Source organism: Protomyctophum bolini (genome assembly GCF_963924005.1).
Source record: "Protomyctophum bolini genome assembly, chromosome: 13".
Lineage (NCBI taxonomy): Eukaryota > Metazoa > Chordata > Actinopteri > Myctophiformes > Myctophidae > Protomyctophum > Protomyctophum bolini.
In genome coordinates, this window is record NC_137874.1 from 32,384,226 (window position 1) to 32,408,253 (window position 24,028).

At 42.9% G+C, this 24,028-nt stretch overlaps 1 protein-coding gene across 1 annotated transcript in view; it reads right to left on the bottom strand.

Annotated features, from left to right (window-relative positions):
• Positions 1–24,028, bottom strand: part of LOC308327621 (uncharacterized protein) — a gene marked incomplete at its 5' end in the record, with an annotated part of 182,028 nt that overhangs the window by 121,344 nt on the left and 36,656 nt on the right. Inside the window, 4 exons of the mRNA XM_080781144.1 lie at positions 17,454–17,525; positions 20,379–20,489; positions 20,667–20,743; positions 21,470–21,538. Of these exons, the coding sequence (XP_080637270.1) occupies positions 17,502–17,525; positions 20,379–20,489; positions 20,667–20,743; positions 21,470–21,538 (281 nt within the window). The 3' untranslated portion in view covers positions 17,454–17,501. The remainder of the gene's footprint in view (positions 1–17,453; positions 17,526–20,378; positions 20,490–20,666; positions 20,744–21,469; positions 21,539–24,028) is intronic.

The window sequence follows — 24,028 nt, forward strand, 5'->3', positions numbered from 1 at the left end:
CGCAGGACAGGAGAGGATCAGCGTAGTCTCCCCTGCTTCCAGGAGTGGTGTTCTATCGTCAAAGCTGATGCTATGCATGGACTGAGACTGGAAGATGTACCCTTGAAGGAGCGTGAAGTAAAAATACGAGGAGTGTGGTAAGTCGAAGGGATTGATCAACTGTTTTCTTTCGCCCTCTACGCTGAGCTCACGTATTTTTATTCTGTCTACTTCTCTGTTTCACTCAGTAGCAGCCAACTCGATGTTTCCAGGTTGTACAAGGACAAAGTGAAGATGTAAAGACTTCTTCACAGCTTATATTGTGTGGACCAGAGCTCCGTTCTGATGTCACACACAACACAAACCGTTGCAGACAAAGCACTCTACCCCAGTATTTGAGTCAATATATAGACCAGTAAGACGCGCAAACGCGGGAAGCGAACGCAGCTCGTACATATTTGGATTTTGGACGTATAGCTGCTTTGGGGACTCCTTATAAGTCAGCCACAACAATGGAGGGTGAAAATAATGACGTTACAGTGAAAGATCTGGGAAGTGTAAAGAGTACAGGTGTCATGTCCTCCTGGTCAAACATTTACTAAAACACAAGAGATATGAGACGCAACAAAACCATTTTAGTGTTTGTCGCAACGGTCCGATATGTCCCGTTGCCGCACGCCGGCAGCAATGCCGGTGGGTGACCACAGTAACTGTGCTGCTACAGACTAATATGGAAAAGTTAGTGGCGCTCTAGAAAGGCAGTTTAGAATCATTCATCCGGTACTGTGACATCAGAACTATGATGTCAGAACAGTGATGTCAGTATTATGACGTCAGTGGTTCTCCATATTTGGGCCTAACTTGGAGAATGAACACAACTGTGTCAAAGAAGGTGAGACTGCAATGAAGTACCACCCCAGGCAGCTGCATGGGGTCTTATTGATGCCAACATTTAATTTTGTATTCATAAAAAAGTGAGCACCTGTAAAATAATTTTGCACTCATAAAACTGATTTTGTATTCGTAAAAAAAAGAAAGGTGAATCTGTAAAATAATTTTGCACTCGTAAGAGAGAGGGTTAGAATCAATCAAAAGAATATACTTGATTCAGGGAATAATGGAGCGAAACTAAATGAAAATCCAGGCTGAGCGTCAGGCTAATTGACATGAGAAACCACACAATGCATAACATATACATGACGCATTGTGAGATTGTAGATAAAATTCTTGAAAAGAAAAAGTGAAATACTTGGGATATTTATTTAAGTTATTACAAAATCATCTACAGCAGTGGTTCCCCACACTTTTTTTTAAATGTATTTTTATTAAGTTTAAGCAGATACAGGCTATGAGGAAAATGCATTCAAAGAGCCTATCAATGATCTGCAGCCAGGCATACAGTATACTTTATGTAAACTGAATGTTGGATGAATGTCAATGAGACAGTCCTTGAGCTTTGTGGGATTAGTCACATACTGAGGTGTTCGTGGCCTTCCTTTTGATGAGGTCTAACTGCCTGAGAGTGGTCAGAGAGGCATTCATCCAGGCTAGGCAGGAGTTCTGCTTAAGTGAGTGACAAATGAAAGACCACAACCTCTTGATTATCATGATTTTTTTACAGCATTTTTAACAGCATGACACAGACAACGATGGAGAATGCACACACAGAAATAAATAAATCTTGCTATTGCACAATGCACATGGAACCTCTTTTCAAGGACCCCAGGCCCCCACTGAGAACCACTGGCAAATAGATTTAACTCCATTGTCACACTGTCTTCAGGGTTGACAGATAGCCTACTGGTTATTTTCTAGTTGCTTATTTGACTGAACAGAACAAAGTCATACACTGATACAGAACCACACTGTTTACGGACCAAATATTCTACTGGAAATTTCATGAACCCAGAAATGGTGATTACTATAAACTTGTATGATAGAAATGTTGGTTGCTAAAAGTTGCACGCTGAGCAATTTGTGTGACCATACCATTAACATCCTATATAAGGCAAACCAAAATGTCAAGCATTCGTTTTGCGCAAAATCACTCCATGGGCTAAAAACGGCCATAGCCACTAATGGTTGGAATGGACTTTTGTGCATTATACAGGATTTTAAGGGTATGGTCACATATTATGCTAATTACTCACATTGCTCAACGTGCAACTTTTAGCAACCAAGCTGAATTTCATCCAATTGACCTATAACATTTCTGTCATAAAAGTTTATACTATCCAACATTTCTGGGTCTAACATGGGACCTATGGGGGCTTCCAGATACAATAAGTCTATAAGAGGATGTTGTCTTTACTCTTTAGCTCCCCTGCCTAAGTCCTAAGTTATTTGTATTGCTTTGGTCTGTCTCCTTTTTTCAGGACCCAGTACCGGTAGAGGTGGTAGTGGCTCGACTTTAAGTGTGCATGGAAGAAGTCCCGACCGCTGAAGGCGTACTGACACTCGCCGCAGCTGAACAGCTTCTGGGAAGACTGGCACTGAGCTTCGTCAACAGTCACACCGTTTACAGGGGAAGCCTTTTCTCCTGCGTGGCCACGCTGGAGGCGTCCCATCAAGTCTTCCGAACTCTTGTCACCTTCATTGCAGTCGAAAGGCCTTTCGCCACTGTGGATATGCTTACGCGTGTCCCGCTCACACAGCTTGCCAGAAGTCTGGCCACACTGTTCACCGATGGTCTGTGCCTGGTCTGTGTCTCCAGGTTTCTGGGTGGTTGAAGGTCTGGACGTTTCCTGATGGGCTAACGGGGTTATCTTTCCATCCCACACCATTTGCCAGTAGAGTTTGCCGTGGCTCCTCTTCATGTGCTTTACGAGGTAGTCCTGATTCGCGAAGGCGTATGTACATTCGGGAACCGGACAGTCGAATGACCGAGTCTTGGAAGCCTCAGAACTAAATTGTTCCATGAACGGAGAGCCATCTTCCGCACCATTTTCAGGGGAAGCATTTTCTCCAGTGTTGATATGCTGCGGTACAGTCCCGTTGCGCGGCTCACTGACAGTCTCCAAACAGGAGACAGGGCCTGTAAGTCTGTCGCCTGTCACACTGGTTTCAGCGGATGCCTTTTCCACAGTGTGGAGACGGTCTTGTCCTTTCAACATATCTAACTGATTGAAGCTCTTGTCGACCTGTTCACTGTTGAAAGTTTTTTCTCTAGTGGGGAGGCGGTGGTGGACATGCTCGTGTTTCTTCAGCGTATGCAACAGGTTGAACCTCTTACCACACGGTTTGCAGATCAGGCGTTTCTTTATCGGATTTGTCTTTGCTTTTCCAGTTTGAGTTTTTGTCTGTCGCAGACAGTAAGGTCTTTTCTGTTCTGCGCCTTCTTGTGTTTCTCCTGTTCGAGTCAAAGTCTTAGCCTGTGGATGGTCCCCGTCTCCTTTGTGGCCGTTTCCATAGCTGGTGGTTTGCTGACAAGGTGCCGAGACCATCAGTGCCTTCCTGTCGATTGAAGCCTTTTCCACAGTGCAGAGACGGCCCTTCAAAACATCCAACCGAATATAACTCTTGTCGAACTGTTCACTGTTGAAAGGTTTCGTTCCGGTGTGGTGGCGGTGGTGGACACGCTGGTGTGTCTTCAGCCGATGGGACAGGTTGAAGCTCTTACCACACTGATTGCAGAAGAGGCGTTTCTTTATCCGCTGAGTCGTTGCTTTTCCAGTTGGAGTCTTTGTCTGTCGCAGACTGTAAGATCTTTTCTTGGACTGTGGATGGTTTCTGTCGTCTCCTCCCTTGTGGCCGTCTCCATAACTGGTGGTTTGCTGACAGGGAGTGACCAGTACCTTTGTTTGCCGGAAGAGGTCATTGTGGGATTTCCTAATGTGTTTGAGGAGGGGGGGCTGAGAGGTAAAGGCATATACACACCCAGACCCAGGACAGGAGAACACAGTAGTAGAGAGAGACGTGGACTTCAACGTCTCTGAGGACAGTTTTTCCTCACTTATTCTCTCTCTTCTCCCTTTGATTCTCTTAATTTCTTCAATCTCCCTCCGCCTCTTCTCGATCTCTCGTGCCATATCTCCCTCAAGGCTGCTGTTATACATGGACTGTAATGGGATAGGTCTGTTGGAGCAGGACGGTTTGTCCTTACATATGCTTTCTCTTGTGTCCATCGGTGCTTTCCGGAAATCTTGCAGCATTTTCTCAATGCGGACAAGTACAAAGTGTAAAGGCTTCATCCTATCTTATATAGGTTGATCAGAGCTCTGGTCTGATGGCAAACACAACATAAACCGTTGCCATTCACGCTTAACAATGCCAATTTGCACAGGAGCCTAAGAAGTTCATACATAGATTAAAATTTCCATGGATGTTCAACTTTGCATGCATGAACCCAGCAGACAAAGGAAGAACCTCTAATACCACCTATTTTATTTATTCGATTGGCGCTAGCTAGCCCCTCCAACGTCTGACCTTCGGAATTATATGTCATGTCGCAGCCAAGTCTATGGAGTTTTTACGTTTGTTTAGAGCACTTTAAACCAACATTACCAGGCTGCCACATGTGTCGCGTTTAGTGAGGCGATGTGATTTATTTTTACTAATGGTAAGTAAGTAAAGTGGTAGGGGGGGGGGGGGGGGGGGGAAATCACACCCTTGTTAAGTGAGGGGCACTCATATTTATATCATCATGACGTAAAATAGACACTATGCCTATTTGCTCAGACACTATGATGTAAAATTCTCGATTCATTGTCAATGGGAATTTGTGTAGGATGGAAATCTACACTAGCTGGAAATAGGAGGGGCTCCACAATGGCTGTCGCAGGACATCACATGATGTCCTGACCTGGCGGGTCACAGCAGAGTGCCGTCTAATCATCCTTCTGTTCTGTGTGTCACACGAACCATGACGAGAGAGAGAGAGAGAGGTTTAGGATGAGGAACAGAGGGACGGAGAAGAAGACTGTGCAGTGTAAAGCGTGTTTAAATGAAGGTCAGTAAATGTTAAAACACTTTGCAGCTGCAGCTCATGAATAAAGAAAGGGGTGGGATGGGAGGGGGGAGGGGAATGTACTGGAATGACCATTGAGAGAGCAGGGGTCACACCAGAAATGGTGGCAAGGGGTCGAGCTAAGACGAGAGGGGGTAGAGTCAGCGGGATAGGTAGAAGGGTCAAATAAAAGAGGAGTCAAGTTTGAAAGGGGGAGGTGTTAAAATGGGAGGCGTTAAGAAGACAGGCCACCTAGTAAGGGGAGGGGTCAAGAGGAGGTGTCAGACAGACAGGGGAGGAGTCGAGGCATGAAGGTTGATGAATGCCATCCTTTTAATAGCTTAGTTGACATTCAATATGTTTGTGATGTTTCGTCTCATGTATAAGGACTCCATTCCAATATGACGTTAAAACAAACTAGATCGGTGGTTTGCAGACATAGATTTGGTATACACATTGTTATAATCTGATCACCCATGGCTGTGTACTTGTACGTGAGACACAGTGTACTTGATATGTATTGTGTACCGCCTGAACTGTAGCATACTTCATAGTTAGGCTACGAGAGACATCTCAGACAGCAACGTCAGCCTTGCTGCAGTTAGCGCCGCTGTCGCCGTACCAAAGGTATACTTCAATCGGATTGTCACATACCACTAGAGCCCGACCGATAATCTGACCATATATGGGCCTGACCGATTGGATCGTATCGGTTATCGGATCGGCCACACAAATCCATATCGGTCGGGCTCTACATACCACCCAGCCGGCACACACTACCCGTCTGTCAAACCAGACGAGGGTCCAGTACTTAGAGTTTACAACACACATCTAGGGTATAGAATCAGAAGACTGGTGTAGTTAGGAATTATGCCACCAGTGATTCTGATGTGTCATCAGGTGACACCATAGAGTAATAAAAGGATAGAGACCGAATCGGAGCGCTAGCCCCGCCCCACGCTATTCATTTCAATAGAAGTTGCTCAGTGGCGTTTTGAAGCACCCGGAAGACTGCCGGAAGTACAATTATAACTCAATGGCTCGAGCAAGCAGACGTTTAGCCTAGCCTAGTCTCTCAAGACAGACTGTTGCCTCGCGTCAACTAGTCTGTCGGCAAGCAGTAGAAAGAAACGTATCACTGGCCTACAAGTATGGACGCTGTAGTTCAGGAAGTCAGCCGCGCAATCACCCAATCACATTTAGTGGGCGGGATTTACATGTGTGTGCAGCGAGGACATTTCGTCCCACTGGAAGCAAACCTACACGCTTCCATTATTATTGAACATGGCTTCCTCTGGTCAACAAACAACACCAAATAAACCTATTACGAATGTATGTAGAGTTTGTGGAGATTATTTAAAGTATGGAGTAAAAGGACAAGTATTTAATTTATTCACAAATCAGGGATTGGAGACTAGTTTGGAAGCTATAACCGAAGAACCTGTTGTTGCAGACGATCCACTGAAATCGATTTGCTTAAGCTGCAAACAATTGTTGATGAAATATTCGCGCACCAAAGAAATTTTGGAAAAGGTTGGCGATTCGGTCAAATAACTGTATGACCGAAACTTGATGCTAGACATAAGCGTTGTGCAACTGCATCTCCATCTCACCTCAAAAAAACGGGGAAGTGCTATCTAATGTTGTCCTATGTTGAACAAATAAGTGTAAACTCCGTCAAACTAAATGTAATGTAAACTGTGTACAGTACAAAGTATGAATAAAAGCGTTGGTTATGATTAAGTGTAATTAACTTCAATCAAATGCGTTAATTGTGTTGTGTGCTAATATTTACGTTTCCCAACAAATGACCCCTTTATTTAAGCAACTTCAGAACAGTCCGTGACGTACAAATATAACGGACGTAAAACAAATGTATTTTGCAGTACAAATTAAAGTTATAAAAGCTTTGGTTTAGTGTTCAATCTGAAAGTGAATTGATTTGGAAACCGCGGGGGCTCCTTTTCACACTGTTTCACAAATCACATTAGGATACAAAGCCTTTCAGACGTGGTATTATCTATATTTTTGCTTTAAACTTTGAGAAGGGGTCCATTACGTTTTACAGGTCAACAAGGACCCATTATCTAGTGTAATCAATGAATATAAATCCTCTTACATTAGCTACATTTATTGTCTAAATTTCAAATTGTGTTGCATATTTATAATAAACTTGATTTAATGGATGGTTGGGTCCATATGATCGTTTGACAGTACTAAAAGTACATTCAGTGTATTTTATTTTAGACACTAATCCCTTAAATACTCAGCACTTGATCAAAATGGGTGATCTATAAGGTCACAATACTAGCACTGAGATGCATTGTGACTCGTGAGTTTAAAGCTGGCTGTTTTTCTGCATGCCATGATGCAACATGCATAAGTAGTACACATGGTTAAATTGTATTTTCTAGCATTATTATGATTAAATGTTAATAAACGGCATGTTTTCAGAGTCTGTAGATGCATTCTGCCCAGCATATGCTGCAGAAATGCCTCGCTCCGTCAACATTTTCACTTGCTCTTCCATTATAGAAATGAGTGGGCATATAACAAAAACGATAGCGTCCTTTAGCCATCTCTCTGGAAAGGCTTCGGAAAGTAGGGAACACACCGTTGGCCAAGCTTGATATACGAGGCTTTTTCCAAAACCAGTAGGTAAACATAATAAAACATCTCGTCGATCGATTAAATATTTCAAACAAATGTGCTGAAGCGGTTTGATATGTTCAACATTGTGTAGAACAGCAACTTTTCCTCCTCCGTTACATCCATGTTTTGTTCCGCAAAGGAATGGTTGAAAGTAGGAATGAAAACAGTGCGACACAGCGGTAGTAGTGGAACTCGGCGGAAAAGCAAGGGCCTTTTCCGGTTGATCGAAATTCTAAACAGACGTTGCCCCCAGAGTCTAATTTCGAGGAACAACAGCGGAGGCGCTGTTTTCCCGAATATTTGACGATGGGATTCTCAGATTGAGCCTAGCCTAGCCCGGACCTCAAATTTGACCTAAAATTTGAGGTCCGGGGATGACGCACATGATGTCATGAACGTCCGTCCACCTCCATTAAAGTGCTGCAGTTCCTCTATTCGCCAGTAGGTAGTGGCAGCTTCAACGTTGGATAGCCTTACTGGGGGGCTTGAGTGACACGCAGAAGATAATAGGTAATGACTCATTCCCTACCCGGACACTAAAAGTAAAAGTATCAATACTGCAATATATTAAATACTTAGTACAAGTCAACATGCATTTGAGTAAAAGTAGAAAAGTATCAAAATGTACCAAAAGTAAAAGTACCAACAAGTACCAGTGGCATCACAAAGATGTACTTTGTGAGGTCACTGAGATGTACTTCATAATTTTACTGAACACGATTCAAACCTCCAATTCTAGGCAACACAGAATAGGGGGACTTTTTATTATTTCTAAGTCTAAGGTATATTAATGACAGTGGTATTCCTGAATGTACTTCGTTACTTTCCACCACTGCAGAGCAGCAATGAGGAGAATGAGACTATAGCGGGCCACTATAGCTGCCATCGACACCTTGCCAAAAGGCTTGCACTGTGGGAACCAACACACGGCCATCGATCAAGAGGATGATCAATGTATGTCTGTCTGTTCACATCCATATCGCCATTATGGCCTTACAATGCTCTCCTCCTCCCAGTGGACTGTGCATCAACCAACAGTCTTGAGTGTCTGCCAGCCTTGTAGACACGTCTAAGACGTCGCCATTAATTACTTTTAAATATGGGTTTTTAATTGCTTCTGATACAACAACGGCAGTTCCATATAAGCAATTCCAATAGCCATTAAAGTTTGTTTATGGGTCAATAAATGCTTGTAGTGTGCCGCTGCAAAGCCCAGCCAATAATAACCAGAATTAGACTTGGGGAAATAATGAACTGTCAATAATGAACTGTCCGGTCTTGTGTGTGTGTGTGTGTGTGTGTGTGTGTGTGTGTGTATTTCTAGCCATAGGTGTGCACATTTCAAATTGTGCTGCCGTTTATACTGAAATACTATTGAAAATGTATTGAGTGACTGCAGTGGTGAAATGTCACTTTAATACCGTGAACAAATCGATCTTTCAGATGTCAACAACTTCAAGCCCAGAAACTGTAATGTGTGGAAATCTTTCACAGAAAATAGCAGATCGACAACGCAGTGTTGTCCCTCTGTCTGGGATGTGTGTATGTGACCCATCTCAACATGGTGTTGTTCCTCTGTCTGGGATGTGTGTATGTGACCCATCTCAACATGGTGTTGTTCCTCTGTTTGGATGTGTGTATGTGACCCATCTCAACATGGTGTTGTTCCTCTGTTTGGATGTGTGTATGTGACCCATCTCAACATGGTGTTGTTCCTCTGTTTGGATGTGTGTATGTGACCCATCTCAACATGGTGTTGTTCCTCTGTTTGGATGTGTGTATGTGACCCATCTCAACATGGTGTTGTTCCTCTGTTTGGATGTGTGTATGTGACCCATCTCAACATGGTGTTGTTCCTCTGTTTGGATGTGTGTATGTGACCCATCTCAACATGGTGTTGTTCCTCTGTTTGGATGTGTGTATGTGACCCATCTCAACATGGTGTTGTTCCTCTGTTTGGATGCGTGTATGTGACCCATCTCAACATGGTGTTGTCCCTCTGTCTGGGATGTGTGTATGTGACCCATCTCAACATGGTGTTGTTCCTCTGTTTGGATGTGTGTATGTGACCCATCAAAAAAACAGATGAGTTGAATCTAATATTTAGGAAAAGTCATGGAAGGGGAACCTTCCGAGAGCTTCACGTTCAAAGATAATCAACTTCAAAATCTCAAAATGGGTCAGAATGACCTCACAGACACTCAAGTGTTAAAATGAGCAAACGAGGGAACTGCAGTGTTGTGTGTGTGTGTGTGTGCGTGTGTGTGTGTGTGTGTGTGTGTGTGTGTGTGTGTGTGTGTGTGTGTGTGTGTGTGTGTGTGAGTGAATGTAAGCCGTCTCGTCCTCTCGTCATGACTGGATTGAGCCGATGAGTGGTTTTGACAGTCCAATCAATAACAGCATTGTGAGCTTGAAGAGCTGCTGTTAAAAAAACGGAGTGTCCTTCAACCCCACAAGGCCACTGGCCATGACAATTTTCCCTCCAAATTTCTCAGAGACTCGGCCATCTCTATAGCTCCAATCACCACCCACATAATAAACCTCTCCATCAAACAGGGACAGGTCCTCCCAATATTTCAAACTGGCCAAAGTAACCCCCTGCACAAGAAAGGGAGCAAATTAGACCCCGGCAACTACCGCCCTATTTCTATTCTTAGCTCCATCTCGAAAGTGATGGAAAAAATAGTCTATGAACAGGTTGAAAAGTATCTTGCCACATAAAAGTTATGTACGAATTTCAATCCGGCTTCAGGACATCGCACTGCACTGACACATGACTCCTCTATTTGAGTGACCACATCAAACACAAGGTGGATGCTGCGGCATGGTCATGCTGGACCTCCAAAAGGCTTTTGACACCGTAAACCACTCCATACTGGTTAACAAGCTAAAAGCAATTGGTTTTTATAGCACATCAGTGAGCTGGATGCAATTCTACCTGGAGGGGAGAGAACAGATGGTGGAGGTGAACGGAACACTCACTCCATGAACCCACCTCACCCATGCCCATGTTGACAGGCTGGGATGGCTTAGGGTTCACATGCACATGTCTAAATACTTCTTTAATGTCAACGAAGTCCACACCCACAACACCAGAGGGAGCTCAACAAACCATGTGCAACCCAGATTTGGCACAAACAAGGGACTAAATTAATAAATACTTCAATCAATCAATCAATTCTCAAATGACCGGAAGGTATATAGGGGTTGAAGTGGTCAATGTATGTTTTCTAATCAATTCAAATTAACTAGTAATTCAAGTTTTCAAATAATTGTACTTGCAGTAAAAGTACACATACCTAAAAATGTTACTTAAGTACAGTACTTAAGTAAATGTACTTAGTTACTTTACACCACTGTAAGCAGCAGTGTGTTTGTTCATATTGCCCGACGATGTTGCACTTATGGGCTTCAGGCAGTGCTATACTGCCAATATCATACACATACATACTACCAGAGGAGACCACCAGCTCCAACCGCTGCACATGTACACTATTGCATTCAAGGACTTCAACCATTTTCAACGTCTCTTCAATCTCACTTTAATGTTATTCATTGTGGTACCGTTGTCCGTTTTTGTCTATTCACACGGTTTGTCTATTCACGGACAGTGCACAGTTCAGAAACCCGCCTGCCAGTGACGTCATCGGTAGGCACTAGGCAGGTTTGGTTAAAATGAATGAATGAATGATAAACGTTTTTCATTAATGTCAGAACAATGGAATAGGAAGGAATAGAAAGCCTACAATTAGCTTTGATTCCGCATCGGATGACGTCACTCTAGGGGGCTTTCTGTAATTCTATATGCTGTGCACAAGCTGTCAAAGCTATCGCTGAACAACAACATATCAGTTTGGTTGTAGCGTTTTCCACCTCCCATGCTCCCCTCTGCGTGGGACGGACAGTGGGTGCGTCTCACCTGGACAGACACACCGAGTCAGTGGGTGGTTTAACATGCAAACAGTGTGTTGTTCCTCCTGCTGATCTGTATGTCTGGCACAGCGGCACGCCGTCTGCACACAGCCTTGAGCCTCAGCTCTCTAGCTCTTACACGTCTCAGAAAGACACATGTACGCATGAAGGCAGTATAGGGGCACAACGTAAACACACAGCGTCTTTACAATACTTGGAATTTAGCATGTCGGGAGCCGTTCGTGAGTTTTAGCTATAGCGACGCTGACACCCTACCCCAAACCCTATAACCTCACAGGGAAGACACAGTGATTTTTATCCGGCAACGCATGTCGGGAGCCGCGGCTGTTATCGGCAGTTGCGGCATCTGGTCTGATTGCCGGTGCCGGAGAATGCACTCGCTCCTTCTGATGCGGTGTTGTGAACATGAACTCTACTCAACAAACATGGTAAATAGGGTGGAAACAATGAACCTCACATGTGTCTAAACAATGTGTTATCCAAGTAGCATATATCGATTGCATTGGTTGTCGAGACAAAAAAAAATAATCTATGTACCTAAAAGTAGCTTCAAGAATGGATATGAGAATGAAGTGCCACGCGAGGTGGAGTCTGAAGAGGTACGTGCTAATCCGAGGTGGAGTCTGAAGAGGTGGGTGCTATAGGGAGAGTGAGGTGGTGTCTGAAGAGGTGGGTGCTATAGGGAGAGTGAGGTAGTGTCTGAAGAGGTGGGTGCTATAGGGAGAGTGAGGTGGAGTCTGAAGAGGTGGGTGCTATAGGGAGAGTGAGGTGGTGTCTGAAAAGGTGGTTGCTATAGGGAGAGTGAGGTGGAGTCTGAAGAGGTGGGTGCTATAGGGAGAGTGAGGTGGTGTCTGAAAAGGTGGGTGCTAGGGAGAGTGAGGTGGAGTCTGAAGAGGTGGGTGCTAGGGAGTGAGGTGGAGTCTGAAGAGGTGGGTGCTAGGGAGAGTGAGGTGGAGTCTCCAGTGACTACTGGATCGGCAACAGTTCTTTGATACAGTACAGCGTTGTCCTCCGTACTGTATACTGTAGACAGTCCTACACAGCATTTTTGTCAATTAAAACAAGCTAAGCAGTCTGCCGTGATGTACAGTAGTTAACGGATTCATTGCTTTTACATGTTCAAAACATTCATATAGCTCTGTTGCCCTTCACTATGTATTGTGCTCTAAATCAGCACTGAAAGTTTCTGAATCACTTGTTGCCTCTAATAAGGTCACAGAGACCTATTTTCTGTATAGAAATGACTCGTCGACCGCGACTCTGATTCGGCTAGAAAAACCTGAGTCGTTGACTGCCCTAAAGTCTGCACAATGCACATGGACTGTGTTCATGTTCCGCACTCCAGGAATGCGGAAGTGCAGGGGGAAGAAATAGGGAGGCGTACCGTTAGCGGACTTTAGTTATGAGAGGCACCGGAGAGCGAGTCGCTGTGCTGATTGTTGCAAAGTCTACTTCATTATCTGATATGATTTTGGAGTAATATTCCACTGTCTCTCTCTATCCCTCTAGTGAAGCTCTGACAGAACAGGCTGACTGGATAAACACACTTTTCCCCCCTCAACAGAATAGTGCAATAACCTCTCATTAGAACATGATTGAGTATTGCTTCTGCTGTTTTTATATGGCTAAACCTTAAGGCATATCCTGTGTTCACAGCAAAAAACAGCAGATCTATTTTTTTCATGATGACTTTTCACATGCTTTTGTTTATAATAACACATTTGTGTCTTGCAACCTGTAGTATTGTGATGAAATATCCTATACAGTATACACTGTACAATGAACTTACTGTACACCTAGCTCTAACATAAGATGAGACATGCCACAAGACGATGTCAAGTCCCTAAAACCATGCACAACATGGTCTATGAAGCGCAGTGTTGTTTAGAGCAATGGTTGCAAATGGAACACACTGTCAGACCAGATTGCCAAAAGGAAAAACTAAAAACTAAATCAAGTTTCAAAAGACAATTGAATAGGTATTTAGAAACCCAAAGATTGTAAGGTAGAAGCTGCAGACAGGTTGTAATAAATAACACAGTAGAAAGCACATTCACAGTAGCCTGATTATCAGACTGATGCAGTCCACTCAGAGAGTGGGCGGGATCTTTGGGCTGGATCCAGGCTACATTCACAGTGCATTCAAACATACGGTATGCAGGAACATGGCACACATGTGGGTACTAGGGGTGCAACGGTTCAGTTAGACCACGGTTCGGTTCGAACCTCGGTATGGGGGCCACGGTTTCGGTTCGGTTTCGGTACAGTAAAAAAAAATACCCCCTTGTGAAGTGATCCCCAGGAACGCGCCCTACTGTACCCTCTACTGTACTGTACTGTACTAGTGTCACTGTACTGGCACACACGAAATCATCATATATACAGTTAATAATGTGCGTGTGTGTTAGGTTGTGCACAGGTGGTGAAAAACAACCACGCTGTTTTCATGCTCATACCCAGCCAGCCAGCGGCTTGCACCACTCAAAAAAGTTTATTTATAGCATTTTCTTTTCTTCTCTTTTTTTAGCATATATTATTTTATTAGGCATTTCTGCCTTTTCATTATTTTAAAGGGGGAAAAAAACCTTATATTGCTATTTTAATGTGCCTCATCATTATTTTTAAGGGGAAATAAATGCACCTATGCGCTCACACGGGGCATTAAGCACATGCAGGAAAGAGGAGAGGAGAGTGTCTCCTGGGAGGGGAGTCATTCACAGTGAATGCGTCGTGTCTCAGAAAAATAGCCTACAAAAGTTTACAATAAGTCTACATGAGGATTTAAGGATATTATGCTTATATTATTAGAAGAAGGGCTTCTATCTACAGTCATGGATTGGACATGGGAGTATTTTGTTGGTACTTTTCTGACGGAATGAATGTCCTGCTGCGGGTTGTTTTTGCTCTCACTCTCCCTCTTAATTAGCACTCAAACAGCGAGTGCAGATGCAGAATCAGATCTGAACAAACTTACAACGACCGTGCTTAGAAGCCTGTTGGCGCGAGGTTACTCCGCTGTGTGTGTCTCTGTGTATGACGATCAATAATTATTCCAAGAACGACGTTTAAAGACGAGTGCTGGATTCTCCTCATCATGCCGTCTCTCTCTCTGTGTGTGTGTGTGTGTGTGTGTGTGTAGGGGGTGGGCCGACAGAGTGCTACACTTCTGTGACCGAAAGAGTGCTAGACTTCTTAGTAGGACGGTGTGTGACCGATAGAGTGCTAGACTTCTAAGTAGGCCAGTGTGTGACCGAGAAATACATTCTTCGCAGCTGTAATAAATTAATTAATGCAAACCGAAATAGCGCGGTTCATTAGAGCGCATTGAACCGTGTATGTGGAACCGAACGGTTCGGTTTTCGGTTGAAAACCGTTGCACCCCTAGTGGGTACGCACACAGACACTCACACACACGCACAGTCGCACACACACTATGTCAATGCTACTTTTCCAATTCTTAAACTTGTTTTTGTTTTGAGTCTTTAAAAAAAGCCTTGCCAGGGGACCGCACATGACAAATAGCCCCTTGTGCCAATATGGCATTCCGTTTTTTAAGGAAACCTTGCATGTCCAAAACCGTTGCCTATTATTATTTTAAAGTCATGACTTAAATAGTAAAAATAGCCGATCTGCAAGCTCACAACCCGTGCACCCCCTTTTTGTTCTGTATTTTTAACCTTATTGTATGCCTGTATGAGCTGTGGGACCATCTGAATTTCCCCTCTGGGATCAATAAAGTATCTATCTATCTATCTATCTATCTGTCTGTCTTTCTGTCTATCTATCTGATGCCTTAGTTTCCAAAAAACTAGAAGTATGGAGGTACAAGGTTTTCACCCGACACTGACAGTGTGTATTTATTAATTTGTGTCACTTTTCAAATAAACCAAAATGAAAGTGAAACTGGCATGCAGAAGAGAGCGAGTCCTTATCAGCTATATGCAGTGGTGGGAACTAACCGTACCTGTAACTAAGTAGAGTACATGTACTCAAGTATGCTATTGCACTTCAGTACCAAGTTGTAGCTACTTTTACTCTGAGTATCTTGTGTTTTTATGACGATTTATACTTACACCAGTAAAAACGTTATTTACGAGTTACTTTGAAGATTTAGATTATTATTATTTGTATTATTATTGTAAAACACACACAACCATTTAAGCACAATGTAATACTTATTTTTGTGGCCCTAGTTTTGTATTAACACAGGGCTTTCACTTGCAACGGGGCATTTCTACGTTGTAATATTGCTACTTTTACTTGAGTAGAAAAGAATGTGAGCACTTCATCCAGCCAACGCTTATCACCTTTCCGTTGTTTGTTGCGGACTCCACACGAAGGCTCAGATAATTCACCCGCCAGAGGCGGGGAAAGAGAGACAAGACGGCTACTTGGCATTCCAAAAACACCCAGCGTCCCTATCACACAGCGCTGCCTAATCACTGTCACAGCACGGAGGGAATCAACCACGTAATGAACGAATTTCCTCCTGAGCAACACCCGTGAAAAACACACAAATAAATAATAAAAAAAGGACATTAGCCTATATTAGCATTTTTCAATAAATGACAAAATGGAAAACTATAGTCCTTTATCTCGCTCTCCCGCAATCCGTCTTCATAGACACAGAGCAACTCCAGGCTGGGCTAAGAAAGCCGTCCTCACTGCCAATGCATTACATTTTGCCGGTCAGTATAGCCATAGAAACGTCAACATTTGAAAAAACAACAGGGCTGCAGTATGAGATGAGCTGAGAGTAAACGATAATGTGTCACGATTATTTTTACTCCTATATTAATACTCAAGCTTGATCCCAACGCACTTTGACACCGAGGGAACTGGTTCTCAAACACTGGGTCGGACCAATTTGTGGGTCGGGGACACATTTGTATGTGTCCCTTTATTTTTGCTTCCTACATCTTGTTTTTCGTTATCATTGCGGGCTTGAGTAGGAAGCCCACCATGATATTTCCACTATTCCCCCCATCCCCTAAGAATTTCCCCATGGTATTTATTTTAGCAATTAATCAATTTTCTTTTTACATTCTTTTCAACATTGGCACACTAACAACCCGCATATTAAAATTATAAATCATGACAAAAGCACATTATACCTCGCCTCGGAAACCCAGACGTTTTTTTTTTCCAGGAAGAAAAAAATAAGTCTGGGACCGAGTCCACTTCAATTCGGCATAGAGTAGCGCAAACGTCGATCACTGATGATTTCTGATCGCACCTTTGTTAAATTGATGCACACACGCACACCCGTACACACACACTCTCTCTCTCTGTCGCTCTACAGTGTGTGTAAATAATGTTATGGCTGACTTTGTTCCTGCTGCGAACCCAGAGGAACAAGCCTTGAACCTGGGGTGACGGGACCTTCCAGCATATCAAAGCAAGGCCCGCAGCCTCTCTTCTATTAAGAAACTGTCCTCAAAACCCAGACATGTTTTTTTTATCCAAACAGTTTCAAATTACACGGAGTGATCTAATCTGTATTTTGGCACAGGAACAGACAAAAAAACTGCGTCTTAGAGTCTTGCGGCAATGTTTTTTACACAGCAGATGGGGAGATCAGCTAGGCCACCTGACCTCTCGTTGTTTTGTTTTCCCATAATACCAGTATATTCATGATGCGAGACAGTCCGGGCAAAAAGAAGAACCATTATGAGATGCTTGTAATTCTCCATCTTAGACAGACAACCATGTGAAATGCTCGTATATCTCCATAAGCAGATAACCATGAGACATGCTGGTATATCTCCATAAGCAGATAACCATGAGACATGCTCGTATATCTCCATGAACAGACAACCATGAGACGTGCTTTGTATCTCTATCTTACAAATTAACACACAACCCATGATGAGATGCTTGCATCTCCATCTGGGTAAACTGATAGATAACCATAGATACTGCTGGTAGCTTTTACTGTACTCACTGTCTTGTGTTTGAGACCAAGAAGATTGGTTGTGCCACGTACTCCAGTTCAGCGGGGAGTCTTCCTCCATTCCTGCAAGGAACATGAAGAAAGAAGTTGCATTAAAAAATACTTCTACAGAAGACAGACTGACAAATACATTATTGCATTCAAGTGCTTCAGTCAAATTCACCAAAAGAAAAATCCTCCATGAACTTCAATAATGCTACTACTGGAGAGAGAAAGATAATACTTTGCTGATAAAATAAACCATTTATCATTCCAAAAAACAGCCACCAAAATTCTGCAATAATCCGCATGTGCACAGTACACACACACACACACACACACACACACACACACGCATCTTTTTAATGTGTTGAATATAAACAGCAACCATTGACAGGCCATACATCCAAACAGAAAAGTCCAATCTGATTGTATTAACTCACCAACATTGCAGGTGTATGGAAAGCATACACTATGTGCAAAGCATAGACAGCGTAGACATGTTATGAGCTACTTTCGGCTAAGAAATTCCATTGCCATGATAAAGTGTTGGAGTTTGTAAGTCTAAAGTGTGAGTCATGACCGAAAGAATAAGGTCGCGAATACAAGCGGCCAAAATGAGTTTTCTTCGACGGGTGGCTGGCGTCTCCCTTAGAGATAGGGTGAGAAGTTCAGTCACAAGAGAGAGACTCGGAGTAGAACCGCGTGCCATTTCGCCTGGAAAGGCGGTGGTTTGGGCATCTGGTTAGGATGCCTTTTGGGCGCCTCCCTAGGGAGGTCCTCGACGCACGTCCCACTGGGAGGAGACCCCGGGGCAGACCAAGGCACAGTTGGAGGAAATACATCGACTCACTGGCCTTAGAACGTCTCGGAATCCCCCAGGAGGAAGTCACTAATGTTGCTCTGGAGAGGGAAATCTGGAGAACTCTGGTGGAGCTGTTGCCCCCGCGACCCAACTACGGATAAGATAAGATACGGTTGAAGATGGATGGATGTTGATTAGGTAGCTAGGTCGTAGGTACTATATTGCAAACAAATAAAGTAAGACCAAATCCAGGTTACAAGTTCTAATACACTGCATTTTATTCAAGCTGCACATTCAATGTAAAATACACCAGCTTCAAATACATAAAAAGTAGTTAACACTAACAAATAATTATACATAAAGCAAATTATAAATAAAATACATGAACAGAATGTGTCAGACCTTAAAATGCAAAAATAACTTAATTTAATCAAAGAGACACACACACAACCACAGAGCCTTCATTTAATCAAAGAGACACACACACACAGCCTTCATTTCATTTCATCACACACACACACCACATCACATCACAGAGCCTTCATTTCATTTCATTTCTAAAACTAAATGTGTACACTCCAGAATTAGAAGAGGCCCAGTCCAGTGGCAAAGTCCTTGCTTTTTAGCTGACTCTCTTCAAGTGGCCATCCAGACATAGAGAGAGAACACTGACTCCTACATACATGCTACTCATAGATGCAGTTGTACACTCTTTTTACTGTGAAGTTTGCCTGCATCCTTCAATTTCAGAACAACACTCTCCAAAAAGGTCAGTGTCTTTTTCAGTCCTTTAGGGTACTGGATTCTGAACACAAAATATATGCACAGTAGGGCCCTCATTTATCAATTGAGTGTAAAATATGCCTCAAATTCTAGTGTAGGTTTCATAGTACACCCACGTCGCCACGGCATTTATAAAGTGATCGCAAACAGCTGATCCTTCCTTAATTTCGTTCCCACGTTAATAAATGTGACGGCTGATGCCTCGCCCTCGTTTTTGCGACATGTTACATCAAGTCAAGCCTTGCTGACCGCCTCACCCCTCTCATACACACACACACAGACGCACGCACATGCAACTTGCAAGCAACTGTCACTGTGTGTTAGTTGTATATGCAATTATTAAAATGTTTATTAATTTAATATACAACAAGATTAGTGAACGAAAACCTGAACCTGTGATTATGTGAAGCATTCATTAAATAACATTGCTCACGACGTCATTGGAATGAGTTTGGACACGCGCGGCACAGCCCGTGACAAATGCTGTTTTCCTCCGCTCCTGTTCTGTCTGTCTCTGTCACTGACCTGCATGCACGTTTATGACATTACTCACTGTATATTAGATTGCCTCCGCAGCCTAAAGTTTAGGTCAGGAAGTGAAGTTGGCACCCTGTGATTTTCCATATGACAAAAAAAAAGAAGCGGTCCGCACTTTGCGCTGCCTCGACACTGTCGGCATGTCACATTTATTGGCATTCGAGCACGTCGGGTTTATCCTTAATTAAAAGGACGAGACGTAACGCGAGAAAGACTTGGCTGTAGATTGCAGTTGCCGTTGGTGGGTAGACTTGACTATAGCTGCAAAACCTCGGTCCCAAGCTTACTTATCTGCGAAAAGAAAATCTAAAGCTGCAGCACTGCAAATGCCTCTCGATCCAGTCATGGGATGAAGTTAGGGGGGGGGGGGGGGGGGGTCGGAGGGGCTACCGGTATGCGCTCATGCAAAACACTATTTCAATGGCTTTAATTAATTGCGCAATTTTAATAAGCTTGCACACTTGGTAATATCCTACCAATTTCATATGACATACCTTTACAAAATATATTGTAGGCTATTATTAGTTTTATACTTTTAGGAGTGAAAACATATGTTTAGATGCCTGTGACAGCCTCTCAGCTGGTCAAACAATGCTGCTCCGCTGTTCTACGACAGAAAAACAGGTGAGGACAAAGCGTACGACAGCTCCCGACCAGACGTGAGTTTTGAACTTTCTCAAGTTCAATTTCAAGCTTTAGCGGAAATGGTAAATGCCGGCGTGCACCCATATTTTGGCGTAAGCACGGTTGATAAATGAGGGCCTAGGAGTCCCAGTGCCATTGAGATGTCCACACTCTCCCTCTGTGATTACCTGGTCATCCATCGACAGCATGATGTGGTCATATTTCTTGGGGCGACTCTCCCTGCAGCCTTTCAGCATCATCTTTGGTGTCGACATGTCAGTGCTGGTCTGAGCGTGGCCCTGGGGAGAGGGAATACCATTAACCATCAGACAAACACACACCCTCTGGGTAGTCTCCTGCAGAGCCACTGTGTCAAAAACAGAAACAACCATATGATAATATAAAAACGAATGCAATAATACAATGTGCCTCAATTACATAGTGCTTCTCACACTAGTGAACGGTTCATGGCTCACCTCAACTTCAAACAGCAACTCTGGTTTATCCTTGAATAGTGCAGGCAAGAGCAGAATTGCTGCTTCCGATTGGAGGCCTTAATAAATAAAATACAATAATTTATTATAATAATGTTATTTTCATAATCCTTTAAAATCACGAGAACAAATGTCAGTCAAGTAGTGAGTGAGTGAGTGAGTGAGTGATTCAGGGTGCTACTGCCATCAGTCAGTTTTTTTTTTAACTTTTGTAATCTATAAATAAAACAAGTTCTACAGATTAAAGTAAATTGCATAACATTGTTGAAAAATACAACACATTGGACCTTTAAATGTATCAGCATAAAGGTCCCAACGTTCATTCTGCACAGACTAGTTTTCAGCTAAAACAGATTGACAGTTTTTAGTAGCTTCCTTTCTTTTTTAAATGTATTATGCAGTGAATCAAGCATGGCATCCTGTGAAACAAAGTTTTTCAAGTTGTTAAAGATGAATAGAAACACTAGAATGCATATTTTACTAGAAAACCCTTACTAGTAAGTATGGGGGGAAAGTGCCCCTATTCTGACACTCACTGAAACTAGCAGATCTACAAGCTCACAACGTGTCACACTGCAACACATTGTGAGCTTATCATTTTGATTGATTATTGTTGGTCGAGAGAATTGGTGTAGAATGTGGAAAAAGAGCAAACCAGGAATAGAGCTGACCCCAGTCTACGAAGTATTAGTTTACCAAGTATAGCGCTCAGTTTCAGTGGTTAACAGTGACACATAATAGAATTGTACCGATGCAGGTAACAACATGAACAAATAAAAACTTACATAGCCAGACCCAATGCTTTCCCTGAGGAATGGGAAGTCCAGGTTTAGGGTTGACAGAAGTTCCACATACTGAAAACGAGTTGGGAACCTAAAAAGTAAAAATCAAACAGTAGTAGTGTTGATATTAGCCATAATAATTAGACACTGACAACTGACACATTCCCAGACAACGTCACATACAAGTTAAGAACCTGTATGTGCATGCGTGCAGGTCGTGGGCATTATATGCAATGTAAAAGTGGTCACAGCACTGACGTGTAAAAATGCATCCCATCAAACTTTCAGGTGCTGTTTTTCTCCCAGTGTGGAAGAAGATTTAGGGTGGATGTTTACTGCGATCCCTTGCCCTTGAAATATACCTTGTTTTATGTTGTTAAGTATACAGTAGAGTACATGAATGGACCCCTACAATGACTGGTCAGTTATGATGATGTAACCTTTTCTCTCTCAAATGGAAATAAACTCTCCTCACTATTTGCAACATCCTCTGTGAGGTGGATGTACAGTACACCAGCCGCCCTAAGTCACTATGCGACCGTTGTGAGCTTGTCAATAGGGTATTTTCACTATTTTAACTTATAATTAGCCTATGCCCTATATTGAAAATAGCCGAGCTAAGCTCACATGTGTCGCGACGCCAGGGTTGACATGACAGTTGTAAATTAATAATGGGCCTGATATCGTTTGGGCAACTGCACCCGAAGATAGTTAAAGCCTGTGTTTTTCCCAAATGGAATGCTTATATTAAAAATACCGGTACTCAATATCCATTTACACCGTCTTCAAAGCAACCACACCAAAACACGGTAAAAAAAAATAGCCCCATCCGCCGCGGTTCCATGTGCTATGGGACAAGTAGAATGCAAACAAATAGCAAATTACCTAAATAAAGTTTCCCCTGTGACATACAAAAACTGAGTTATTTGCCATTAATAAACAGTTAAACACTCACCTCAAAAACGCCGGGTCAAACCTGGGTCCTTCCTTCCTTGCCGAATAAACTGCTGAAAGCGGGAGTCCGAGACTTGACGCAGTTTCTATTATTTCCTCTTCCGGAAAGGTCAAAGTGCGCCGGCTGCGCGCTAAGGACAGTCAGTGTACGCTTGTCGAAAACGAACAGATCTACAAGCTCACTCCGCGTTGCGACGCGACGAGTTGTTCGCTTGTAGATCTTAACATGAAACCGTGACGTGGAATCACCCAATAACAAACGAAGAAGCTGTTTACGTCTTGCTTGAATCACGACACGACACACACGCGTGTGTGCGTGTGCGTGTGCGTGTGTGTGTGTGTGTGTGCGCGTGCGTGCGTGCATGTGCGCGCGTATCACTCCCGTCTCCCATAAGTTCCACACCAGCGCCTGTGTTTGATTGATTGATTGAAATATGTATATAACAGTTTGCAGAATTACAGTACATTCCAAGCACAAACTCAATACAAAGACTGTTAACTGTGAGTGGACGACCCAATTAAGCATTACACTTGTTTACAACAGGGTCCACATTATTCAATTCATCAAAACATTTAGAAACGTACAAATAGACACTTCTATATAGTTAAAGAACAGAACAGGAATTCATCATAAAGGAAGCAAACAGGGAAAAGAAACATATACAGTGATATATACACAGGGGGGGGGATTCAGATTTTACAGGGGCCAGTTTCGAATTGCAGCCGTCCGTAGGTGCCCTTTGAGAGCGGTTTTGAAGGAGTCAAGGGATTCACATGTCTTAATCACTGTTGGTAGGGCGTTCCACATTTTGGTGGCATAGGAGCGAAAATAATTTAGTCCCTCGTTTGTGCCGAATCTGGGTTGTACATGGTTTGTTGCACTCTCCCTCTGGTGTTGTGGGTGTGGACTTTGTTTACATTAAGGAAGTATCTAGACAGGTACATGGGTATCTTGGTGGTGTATCGAATCTTGTGGACCAGACCCATTGCAAGATGCTGTACTCTGTCGTCGACCCTAAGCCATCCAACAACAGTGGTGTCCAAGAAGTGAATAACTTCTTGGAACTTTGACAGCACCTGCTGTTTGTCCTTACTGCTTCCTGCATGGTATAAAATTAACCCTGTATGAATATTATATTTCTCAAAACAAACACCACCATGCTGTATACACTATGTAGGCCTATTTGTGGAGTGTTCAATACTAATACTTGGAACCTACTATTACTTATAATACTAATACTTATACAATATTTATTATGTATATTATTTACCCCATATCATAATTCTTTCAGTATCCAAATCTGACCAGAATGAAATCTGACTCACTTCTGTGTACAAACACTGGAAGTTGTCTATATCTCCTTTCGTTTCTCTCCACTACTGAATACCTATACTATACTATTTGCATAACGCAACATGACACAGTATGGAAACATTCATAACCTAATGGGTTATCATTCTGCATCTGTACACCAGAACTGATTATACGCCTCTTGAAGCCAAGTCTCTGAGATAACTAATAGCTTAAAGCATAACGCATAGAAACTTTCTCCTTTGTCTCCAGCAAACATTCTGTGGAGGTACAACAGTGTCATACTTTTGGTACAC